The 12,161-nt window shown below is 45.1% G+C and overlaps 1 protein-coding gene across 1 annotated transcript in view; it reads right to left on the reverse strand.

Moving 5' to 3' along the window:
• Positions 1 to 1,434: 1,434 nt before the first annotated feature.
• The window catches only part of LOC119436909 (uncharacterized), a 21,236-nt gene continuing 10,509 nt past the window's right edge, over positions 1,435 to 12,161 (reverse strand). Inside the window, exons 2-3 of the mRNA XM_037703948.2 lie at positions 2,118 to 2,606; positions 1,435 to 1,631 (exon numbers count right to left, since the gene is read on the reverse strand). Of these exons, the coding sequence (XP_037559876.1) occupies positions 2,121 to 2,606 (486 nt within the window). The 3' untranslated portion in view covers positions 1,435 to 1,631; positions 2,118 to 2,120. The remainder of the gene's footprint in view (positions 1,632 to 2,117; positions 2,607 to 12,161) is intronic.

Consider the following 12,161-nt stretch of genomic DNA (forward strand, 5'->3'; position numbering starts at 1 on the left):
GCGCGTGACCAAATTCCGCTGATGAGGGTGCCTTACGGTCACAATAGATGTGGTGTGGTACCGGTTCCTTTTTTTTGATTTAATGTCATGTACTTCACACTAAACTGATTCTTCTTATTGTAACTTTACTTCAACAACCTTTTCTGCTGAGGTATAATAAAAATAAAAATACTTTTATGGCACTGAATGTTCTGCTTGGGTTTGTGTGTGCACGGGCTTGCTTGCGTCCATCTGCGTGCTTATGAACGTGGGTGCGTGCATCAATCTGTGTGTATTTTTTATGTCCCCAAATTTATGTGTGCATAGGTGAGCCGGTAAAATATACGAAGCGGTCAATGCTTACGACATTCAGTTGCTCACAAAATTCCGATAAATGCGTGACATTACTACAAAATCTAGACCCGTTAGCAACCTCGTCAAATGATCTGGTGCCAAAAAAAGTGACGGAACCAAAACCATCCTGTGCTTTGATTGAGCATCCGGTTTGGTTAAATCTGGCGGAGTTCTAAGTGTGCGCGTGGTATACAACAACGTCAGACTTAATCATGCCAAACGGACGTTAAGTGCCGCTTCCTTTCTCCTGCAGACGTATAGGGTGTATCGGTGAACACCAGCTATAGAGGGTGTTTGTCATTACCAGTTCTCCGAAAGTGCCAGTCACGTGTGCTTATTGCTCGAAACCTAGATACTTTATTTGTACAGAGAGCACTCGTAAAGTCAGACTGCGTGCTGGATAGGGAGGCCTCTGCCTTCGGTGAATGTACACCTTGATGCGTGCACGCTTTTCCTTAACTTACTAGCTACGTGCCGCTCTGGTGTACGTTCGGTAATTAGACTGGTCTGAGGTGTCTGCAATTGAATAGGTTTGTCAGGTAGCCCTCTTATTACGTGATATTGTATGAGATTGCACACCATGCTATAAGAATATATAGGTATACGCGCTGGTGCTCGAGACTGCTATGGTAAAGGCGCCCCGATTGTTATCGCGTCAAATTTGCAGCCAATTATAAACGAGCAATATTTAGTCCAGTGTTCTGTTACGTAAGAAAAGAAACTTACTGAAAACCCCGTTTAAATACCGACAGATAAATGTAAACTGACATTCGGGACAGTGTCCATGCAGTATATAAATTCAATGAAGTAGGCCGATAACCTAAACCATTGGAAGTTCAAATCTGGAAGTTGACTTTCACATCGCGTAAAGTCTGTTACACATGTTTTTTCGGGCACTTTGAGCCGTAAAGAAGCCTTAGCACCAACAAATTACAATCGATGGAATGGGACATGAAACTATACGCTACATAATTAACATTCCTACGCTCGCAGTGAACCGAAATACACAATTTACACCAATTCAATCGATCATAGGCACAGTGAGCGGTGTGCTATAGAGCCTGCATTTATGCAACAAAAACGAGTCACGCTGACGTATAATACAAATGCATAATTTTATTACAAAAATACAAACTCTTTTTGAAAGAGAGGAACAGTTTTATGTTCTGTGGCTTTACGTTTTAATTTTGGATGGTTTTCAGGGTTTTCTTCTGTTTTGTGGCGATGTATGGAAAGCACGAGAGTAGAGCATGATAGTAGGCAATGTTTACGAGACGACTAGACGTGATGCTTTAGACCTGAAAGCAGTGACCAAGAAATATACAAATCAGCAAAAGACACGCCTTGGAATTTTCAGTCTATCACATGAATACAAAGAGCAGCACATTGCTTACACTATATATAAGATACCTCATTGTCCAGTAGCATGGCTGGCTATAATGCTACGAAAATACATTACTTCCTGACCCCCGCATTTTTTACTTTTTGCTTAACGGAACGTCAACGAGGATATGAATAGGTCTCCCGGTGGCTACGTTTTACCTATTAGACCTATACCAATCTGGGAAGAAAGTCAATATAGTAAGATGTGTTGGGTTAAGCCAGCGCACAACTTAGAACTAAGCTCAAGATAAACGAACCCATAAAAGCGCTAGATAACATGCGATACCAATAACGATGACGACGCGCGTCCAAGTGTTTTGCATGCCTAGGGCCAATTTTCTCTTTGTCGCCGGTAGAAGGCAAATGAAAGTAGCTATTGCCGATAAGGATGATTTCCTTACCTTCTAATAGCCTCCGCCAGCGTGGCCGTGCTGCTGGCTTCCATGGCCAGACTTGTGACCCGAGGAGCCACCCACGAATCCACCCGACTGCTGGCCAAAACCGCTTCCGTGGCTGCTCGAGGCGGACTTAGAGAAGCCTGAGTTGGACCTGTACCCCTCCCGGTTGTTGTAGCCCTGAACGTTACTAGACGAGCCGCCTCCAGAGAAGCCTGAAGAGCCTTGGTTGTATCCTGCGCCTCCTTGCTTGAAGCCACTCTGGGAGCCTCCGGCACTTTGTCCATACCCGCCTCCAAAACTTCCACCGTGGCCGCCACCGTGGCCGCCACCGTGGCCGCCGCCGTGGCCGCCGCCGTAGCCACCTCCACCTCCTCCGAAGAAACCACCGCGGCCTTCGACCTTCTCATCCTTGCCAGCAGCCTTCTCTTCTTTTTTGACTTCACCAGCGAGGGCAAGGCACGCTACGCCGGCGATCACAGCAAGACACAGGACCTGCGGGTGGACAGCAGCAGAAGACTTTATACCAGTTCCTCATTTGAATCATTAATGCTACCCTGTAAACTCGTCTTGTTTAGTCCATTCTAGTCGTTCATAGCATGATGAGCGTTGTTGACTATTGATGTATGAGCTGATACATTTTTCTCTTCGAGGGTGCACCTTTACGAGAGTGGAGGTCGTAGCATAGTGAAATTAGATGCTGCTGCTCGTGTGGAGCCGGGCGAAAGACCACACGAGCATAAAGTGAGTCCAGAGGATTAAAACTTAATAACACAGAGCTCACTTCACTAGAAAAGAATACAAATGGCCGATAATGCAACTGAGAGTACAGGAGTCAACTGGGGCTCTCAATTGCAATAGGTAGTGCATGAGCTCATGCCAAATGCACATTTACGACCATGACACAAGTTCAAGGTTGTCTGTGTGCACGCGAATCTCGAAACAAAAATAGAGAAAGAAATCTGAAACGTTTTAATCAGTGATCTCTGACTTCACATTGAGCTTTTTTTGCGTGTACAACTGGCTGCTGTGCAATTCAAGGGAGCTCTATGGCAAATGAACAATAATTTGGCTACACTTGCGGACGATTGATAAAGATAAATGTTTTAATGAAGACAAATAATATAAAGTAGAGATAGGCATAACGCTCAAGTGCAATGAATGCAGTAAACCCTCTTTAACTCAAGCAGCCTAGGGGACTATTTGTTGTAGCCCCGTTTCAAAGGTGATGCCATTAGAAACCATCATCATCACTGGTATAAGATCAAAACTATAGATGTCATACATGCACATTGCTGTTTACTGAGATAAACTGATTTCACCAGCCCTTTCATTCAAAGAGAAATTTGAGAGGAAAGATACAAGAAAAATCACAAATCTCACCTTCATGTTTATGCAGTGTGCCAGTCGTCTGCGATCAGCGAACTAGTATGGACTGGATGTTTCGGAGCTGATCTAAAGTTTTCGCCGAGCGCGCTAGCTTTTATAGACCGGCAGATATTGTGTGGAGAGAGGTTACAAAGGAATAAGAAAGAAAATCCGGGAATCGAGTCATAGGATGACGTCGTGATCCGAGAAAAAGACGCGCAACACACAGACATGGACACGTAACAAAACAAGCCACCACTTTCTCTGCCACTCGCTCATCGCTGCGGCAAGCGCACACGCCTGTTGGGGGGGGGGGGGGGGGGGGGGGTGTTGCGAGCTCGTTTGGCCTTGCAAGCGCTGTCAGCAGCACGTGTTGGCACAGACACGGGCACAAACATTGGCTAGAAAATGGTGGGCATCATCCTATCCCCGCCTACATCCAAGCTGCTTACCTTCCCCCGTACTCCTTTACTGACTGGTTGCGTACGAGTGATCATTAGTTAACTTTTTTCTTTGCTCCTTGTTACCTGCTTTTCCATTCTTTTTTTCCCTCGCCCCCTCATTTGCATTCACTCGTTCCCGGTGTGGTAATCTCGAATGGTTACTTCCTTGCGACATCAAAACCAGATAGTATGGAACCAATACAGGTAAACGATTAGGTGATGGCCTTTCTATTGTAATTTATGCTACATTATGATACAGTGTCCTCCGATGACTGTGTGCGATCCGCACAAGCTGTTGCAGAGTTCACGGCACTACATAATTTTTATTTATAGGGAATCAACCGATATGCGCGAAGCTACGAATAAAGGAAAAAAATCAAGAATCCTGGAAGGCGGAAAAAGATGGCTTTAAGAACAAGAAACCTAAGTTACACTATTGGGCCACGAGTCTAAGAGGTAAGTAAAAAAGAGAAAATAGTCTTCAACAAGTAGTTTATTCTTTTTTTTTCTCATTGCTCGACGAGTCCACATACTAACGGTAAGACGAACGAATGTCAGACGAATTCGGTTTGTTATCGGACGAGAGAAATCCTGAAATAAAGTATGTAATTGAATTAGTTCATATATTTCACTAAAAGTCATAAAAAAATTTCGAAAGACAAAGTTTCTTTCCAACGGCAGCCGTGAAATTCTGTTTCACCTTTATCATCATCATATCATCATATATTTTATGTCCACTGCAGGACGAAGGCCTCTCCCTGCGATCTGCAATTACCCCTGTCTAGCGCTAGCGTATTCCAACTTGCACCTCCAAATTTCCTAACTTCATCATCCCATCTGATTTTCTGCCGACCTCGACTGCGCTTCCCTTCTCCTTCTCTTGGTATCCATTCTGTAACCCTAATGGTCCACCGGTTATCCATCCTACGCATTACATGGCCTGCCCAGCTCCATTTCTTCCGCTTAATGTCAACGAGAATATCGGCTATCCCTGTTTGTTCTCTGATCGACACCGCTCTCTTCCTGTCTCTTAACGTTAGTCCTAAAATTTTTCGTTCCATCGCTCTTTCGGCGGTCCTTAACTTGTTCTCGAGCTTCTTTGTTAACCTCCAAGTTTCTGCCCCATATGTTAGCACCGGTAGAATGCAATGATTGTATACTTTTCTTTTCAACGACAGTGGTAATCTCCCAGTCAGGATTTGGTAATGCCTGCCGTATGCACTCCAGTCCAATTTTATTCTTCTGTAAATTTCTTTCTCGTGATCAGGGTCCCTTGTGAGTAAATGACCTAGATAAACGTAGTCCTTTACAGACTCTAGAGGCTGACTGGCGATCCTGAATTCTTGTTCCCTTGCCAGGCTATTGAACATTATCTTTGTCTTCTGCATATTCATCTTCAACCCAATCCTTACAGTTTCTCGATTAAGGTCTTCAATCATTTGCTGTAATTGGTCTCCATTGTTGCTGAATAGGACAATGTCATCTGCAAACCGAAGGTTGGTGCGGTATTCGCCGTTGATCCTGACTCATAAGCCTTCCCAGTCTAAGAGCTTGAATAGTTCTTCTAAGCATGCAGTGAATTGCATTGGAGAGATTGTGTCTCCTTGCCTGACCCCTTTCTTGATAGTTAACTTTCTACTTTTCTTGTGGAGAACCAAGGTAGCTGTGGAATCCTTGTAGATGTTTGCTAAGATATTCACGTATGCCTCCTGTACTCCTTGATTATGCAATGCCTCTATGACTGCTGGTATCTCTACTGAATCAAATGCCTTTTCATAATCTGTGAAAGCCACATAGAGAGGTTGACACACAAACCACATCACAATTGGCGAGCCTGCCAGGATCCGTTCCCGGATTCTATCCAGCCCAGTCACTGATACTCGGGAGTTGCAGAGATGGATTGGGAGGCGATATCGGCCACTATTCGCGAACAGAAGCTCAGCAAGGAGCAGGGCCTCAAATTAATCGAGGAGGAAAGGAAGCGCGTTGAGGCCGCTCGATTATCAGAACTTGCTGCAGTTACTAAAGCTTATGAAGAGAGAAAGCAGCTTCAGGAGAGAGAGATCCAAATGCTGCGAGAGCAGTTACAGGCATTAAGAAGGAAATCGAGTGAGGATGATTTAAAGATAGACAGTAGACCCACTAGCGGAATAGAGCAACCTGAAAGCAGAGGGGCGTCAGAAGACGCAGACAGAGTAGATAGCGCCCGTGACGGCGTTGAGGAGAAGCTCACCACTGAGGAGACTTTGACTCATAGTGAGCAGGATAAGAGGATGACTGACATCCCGATGAAAATTTGCGTAAGCAAGGAGCAGAGCACAGCAGAGAAAGAAGTGGCTGCACCTCAGAACGATAGTGAGTTTGTAATAGAGAATGAAACCAGGGATCAAGAGGCATCAGACGTGAGGAGCCAGTCAAACTCCGAGGGAAATGAGGAGGACGATAGATGCCCTAGCCACCCAAGCAACGCAACGCGTAAGGGTAAAAGGATTCCTAGGAGGCTGAAGACACGGCGGCGTAAGAAACCGCGTGTGCATAAGATGGGCTGGTCGATAAGAATGAACAAAGGTAAAGCCGATAGATATCCTAATCACCCCAGAAGTAAGGTAGCCTTTAAATGTAGGAAGAACGTGCACGGAACGCGTAACGGTAGGAAGATGACTCGCAGGAGATTGAGAGGAAAGCAGCGCAGGAAAACGCGTGCGCATGAGATGGGTGCGCCAAAGAAAAAGATGAAGCCAGAGTTAAGGCAGGGACATTCCAAACCGCCCAAGAAATGTGCTAGAGGAGGAAAGAGGAAGAAGCAGGCCGTACGTAGGGAAGCGTGGGAGCTCCGTAAAAGGAGGAAAAAATAGAACAGGTATAACTGGTATGCCACTAAAGGACTATCATTAGGAATGCCCTCGGACACTGGAATTGTCAGCTCTTACAAATGTGTATAGATACCAAGTTTATTCTTATAGAGTGTTTGGGACGATAAGCATTACGAACAATTGAGTGCAGTGTTGTGTGAACAGAACAAATGGTGAAACGTGCGCGACAGTGCAGTGAAGTGTGGTGATGAGTGGCAAGCGAAGACGACGCACAGAAGAGCACTCAAGCCACAACGAAAGTCAAGTTCGCCGCCAAAAAGAAGGTCAAGAGGAAGCAGTTTTTTCAGAAAAAACTCTTAAAAAGGGGAGCCATGTCATGAGTAAGACGCCGGCGGCGCCATAAAAGAAGACAAGGACGATGTGATCGGAGCGTTCTGAACGGCGCGAGCGCGCGAGGCGCGTGACCCGAGGCGTGATCGAAGGAGAAACGGCGTTGTGTGAGCATTATCGACGTGGCTCCGGGCCAGGAAGGTCGCATCGCCAGCACCGCACTGGCGACGGGAGACTCCGCAGATTTCTCGATTGATGACATGGATATGATCCATCGAAGTATATTCCTTCCTGAAGCCAGCCTGTTCTCTTGGTTGGCTGAAGTCAAGTGTTGCCCTGATTCTATTGGAAATTATCTTAATGAATATTTTATGCAATACTAAAAGCAAGCTAATGGGTCTATAATTCTTCAATTCTTTAACGACTCCATTCTTATGGATTAGTATAATGTTGGCGTTCTTCCAGCTCTCGGTACACTTGAACTTGTGAGACATTGCGTATGAAGGGTCGCAAGCTTTTCAAGCATGATATCTCCTCCATATGTGATTAAATCTACTGTTATTCCATCTTCTCCAGCAGCTTTTCCCCTGGCCATGTCTTTCAAGGCCCTTCTAACTTCATCGCTAGTTCTAGAAGGAGCCTCTGTATCCGGTACATCACTATTTCGAATGAAAGTAGCTTGGTTGTTTTGGGCACTGTACAGGTCAGTATAGAATTCTTCCGCTGCTTTTACTATGCCATCGAAATTGCGGATGATATTGCCATGCTTATCTTTCAGTGCATACATCTTGCCTTGTCCTATGCCAAGCTTTCTTCTTACTGATTTAATTCTGCGTACGTATTTGACGGCTTTCTCAATCTTTCCCACGTTATAATTTCGAATATCCCTTACTTTCTTCTTGTTGATCAGATTGAGCAGTGGTGGTGTGGAGCAGAGGTAGAATACCCGGCCTCAAACCTGAAGGTCGTGAGTTCGAATACTAATCCAGTGCACTACATTTTCAGGCATGGAGTGGAACCTGACACCGGCAAGAAAAAAAATATATTGCCGACAGCTAGTGGGGCTATATTAGTTCAGGAGCAACTAAACTAGGAAGGTCCACTAAGCTTCATCAAAGTCACCAGAACAGGAATTGGCCTCCCTGGTGCAGTAGTCGGCCACTACCTCCCTCATGACTCCCTGATATAAATGCTCAAATAGATCATTTTAAAAGTTCCAATAATAACACTTCCAATTATTTACCTAAGCGCACCCGTCGCAATTGATTAATTCGTGAAAGTGATGAAATCTGGCAGTGGTGAAGTCATATACGTATATACAGAGTGTTTCAGCGAACACTTTCAAAATTTATTTAAAGTTGCCTGTGGCAGACAGTCCAATTCTAGTTAGTAAGCTGGTCTACACGAAGAGGCGAACATTACTTGCACAAAAAATTGAAATGTTTAATCGAATAATTAACAAAAAATTACTAATTAAGTTTTTTTAACTAATCACGTGATGGCCCATATTGCAATTTACAAATTGTAGCCTTGGAGTTCGCAAGACGGATCCACTTATCTATAGAATTAATTCTCAGGATGACACCAGTTTCGATATATGAATTCCCGAACTTTGCGGAGAAATGCATTGGCGTTCCAGTTAATTTTGTGCGTCAATGCATAAAGCGACGTTTTCTTAAGAACCTAACTGGAACGTCAATGCATTTCTCCGGAAAGTTCGGTAATTAATATCTCGAAACTGGTGTCATCCCGAGAATTCGTTCCAAGTTGATCCGCCTTGCGAACTCCACGGCTACCATTTCTAAATTGCAATATGGGCCATCACGCAATTAGTTAAAAAGTTAATTAGTGAATTTCTGGTAATTATTCGATTATTGATTTCAATTTCTTGTGGAAGTAATGTCCGCCTCTTCGGGTAGACCAGCTCATGAACTAGAATTGTGCAATCTGCCGCAGGCAACCTTTAAGAATTTTTGAAAGTGCTCGCTGAAACACTCTGTATAACAATGAAGCTGTTAGCCCCTAGTTGGTCTGGATTTTTCGGTCTATGCTCACCCAAAAACAAACGGCAGCTGGAGGGTTTACTATTTGAGTTTCCGCATAACAGAAATGTATTTTCTTGTATATTCGAATTACAATTCGATGCTATGATGTCCGAAAGTTGTGTTTAAGTCATACTTTACGAATTTTCTGACGCATTTTACTTTGAGAAATTAAATTATTTCAATAATACACTTGCGCTAGGAGGAGGCCTTGCAATAATGAGGATGTATGCTGCACTTCCACACATGTGCGCACGCACGTGACGAACGTGTGCACACAATCAGTTGGTGTCTGTTCTCTCGTCGAGTACGGTTCGCCCGGCCAGCGCCATCTTCCGGAGCCCGCGACCGGCCTAGCTGGTCGTCTGCATCGTGAGGATGGCGTTCCGTGCCGCGACGTTTTCCCCGAATGGCAAGGTTCTGGAAATTTATAAGCAGTCGATTAAAGGAAGACAGTATGTTGGTAACAGCCTGCGGATGGTCCCCATTGAAATGCTCAAGGCTGTAGCAAACTTCATGAGAGTACACGGTCACCGAATAATTTGCGACTACAGGGGTGTCACTAAGGTGTGCTCCCGGTGCGCCCAGGAAGGCGACGTCGGAAAGCAAAGCAACACGCCCCGCTGTGCCAGGTGTGAAGTGTTCGGCCATGAAACGACTGATTTCTCCGCGCCGTGCCGTGACAGCAGGAACACGTGACAGCAGATTGTCTGCGGCCCAGGTCATAATGCCGCAGAGATCTCTCCACGCGAAGTATCCTTCCAGGCGTCTCATCGCACCGCCGTTGGAAGAGCGCCAGCAACGCCTTGCGCGTGGCGAGACAGCGCGTGTCTCTCGTGCACGCGAACGCGGCTGCGCGTGTGCTCAATCTTCGGACGTGGACCCGGACTGGGGTCCTTTTTTTTAAAATAAAGTTGTTCTCTCTCTCTCTCGGACGTGGTTGACTGTGGAACGCGTTCCTGTTAACTCTGCTTGTCAATTGTGTGAATGTGTTTTAGTGTTAAGTCTCTGGGCACAAGTTCGCCCACAATAAACCAGTTTGTTTAGTGTGCTTCATTGAAGAGTGCTACATATCTGGTGGAGGTGCGGGGTATGATTTCGAGCCCCACACACCGAAGAGAGCTTAGTCCTGATCCTCGGCGATTGGAACCCTTGGAACTGACGCCAGTGCACCAACGGACCAGCCGTCGTCTTCGAGGGGATTCGCCAGAATTCGGACCTCTTCTCTTCGCGGCAAGGGAGCCAACTGACCACGCTACCATGACCAGCCAAGTCACTACACCGGCACAGCTCATAGTGAGTCAACCTATCACACCACAGGCCTTCCACGGCGACTCGTTCGAAGACGCCGAGGACTAGTTGGACCATTTTAGTTAGTTAGTTAGTTAGTTATGTAAGGTTTTGTGGCGCAAAAGCAACTAAGGCTATGATGCGCCATGCACAGGTTGAAAATATATAATTTGATAAAACTGCTTCAAGCAACAAAGATCATTTACTTTAAAATTTGTTTAAGAACCCTGTTTCATCTAAAAAGTTAAAAACATCGTCTAGAGATACAAGTGCATTTTCAGCTAGGATCAGGGATGGATGAAGTGGTGTTAGTGTTTTGTAAAGTTCATAAAAATATTTCTGTCTTTTTTCCTCCAACGCCGGACATGTTATTAAAATGTGATTCACAGTTAGGGATTCTTGGCAGTGATCACAAACCGTTTGTTGTTCATTTTTCAATAAAAAGTTATGTGTGAGATGTGTGTGTCCGATGCGAATGCGACATAGAATGACTTCCATGAAACGTTCCTGGTGATAAGATGTCTTCCACTCCTGTAGTATGGGTTTTACTATTTGTAGTTTGTTATTTACTTGGCAGCCCCACTCGTGTTGCCACTTTGAGGTGATCGCAGCACGGACCACCCGGACACAGTCCTTGAATGGAAGATTTATTTGTCTAATTTTGTTACAGGCTGTGAGTGCTGCACATTTGTCCGCCTTTTCATTTCCCGGGATTCCCACGTGACTTGGAACCCAACAGAGACGAATTATTTTACCATGCTTTTCACATTTGCCGAGCATTCTCAGGATGCAGCCGAGAAAAGGTTCGCACTCTGATTTTCTATGGAGAGAATTAAGTGAACTAAGGGAATCTGTGTAGACAACCGCTTTTTTATAATCTTCTGTTACTATTTTTTCTAAGGCCATAAGCAGGGCATATACTTCGGCTGTAAAAACTGAAGCAGACTGTGGCAACCTAAGACAATTTTCCCAGTATTCCGATACAACTGCGCTTCCAACATGTTCATTTGTCTTGGAACCGTCAGTGTAAAACTCGGTGTAATCATTGTATTTATTTTGTAATTCTAAGAAATCTTGCATTATGTGTTCAAGCGGTGTTTCTTTTTTCTTGTGGCATGTTAGGGTAAAATCGCAAAAATGTGCGAAATCATACCACGGGGGCAGTCTATTCGGTGTTCCGGCGACCTTGAGAGCCTCGCTCGGAACATTGTAGTTTTGGCACATATCATCAAATCGAAGGATAAGTAGTCTCACGCTGTGTGGTTTGTTGGCATAGTGTATTCTGTTTGTGGTGTAGGTAGCAAGAGTGTGGCATATATGATTGGGTAGAGCTGTGATTCTAAGCACGTATGAGATTGTGAGCAAAGCTCTTCGGTGCTCCAAACAGGGTTCGTTACTCTCGGCATACAGGCTTTCTATTGGGGAGGTCCTGTATGCGCCAGTTGCTAAGCGTAGTCCGTGGTTGTGTCTAACGAATTGAGTGAAGAACGCAATCTGCGCCATGTGTATTTTGCTTTAGAAGACTCGGCGCGAACGTGGTTCGAAAACCACGAGGCTTCTCTGTCGTCTTGGGAAGAGTTTCGGCAGCAGCTGCTGGCTACGTATGGTAGCAACGATCGCAGGGAGAAGGCAGAAACTGCTCTTCGGGCACGGAATCAGCGCACAAATGAAAGCGTAGCCATGTACATAGAGGACATGTCCCGCCTTATCAAGCGCGCTGACCCCAACATGAGTTAAGACAAAAAGGTGCGCCATCTCATGCAT

The sequence above is a fragment of the Dermacentor silvarum genome, chromosome 1 (assembly GCF_013339745.2).
Source record: "Dermacentor silvarum isolate Dsil-2018 chromosome 1, BIME_Dsil_1.4, whole genome shotgun sequence".
NCBI lineage: Eukaryota > Metazoa > Arthropoda > Arachnida > Ixodida > Ixodidae > Dermacentor > Dermacentor silvarum.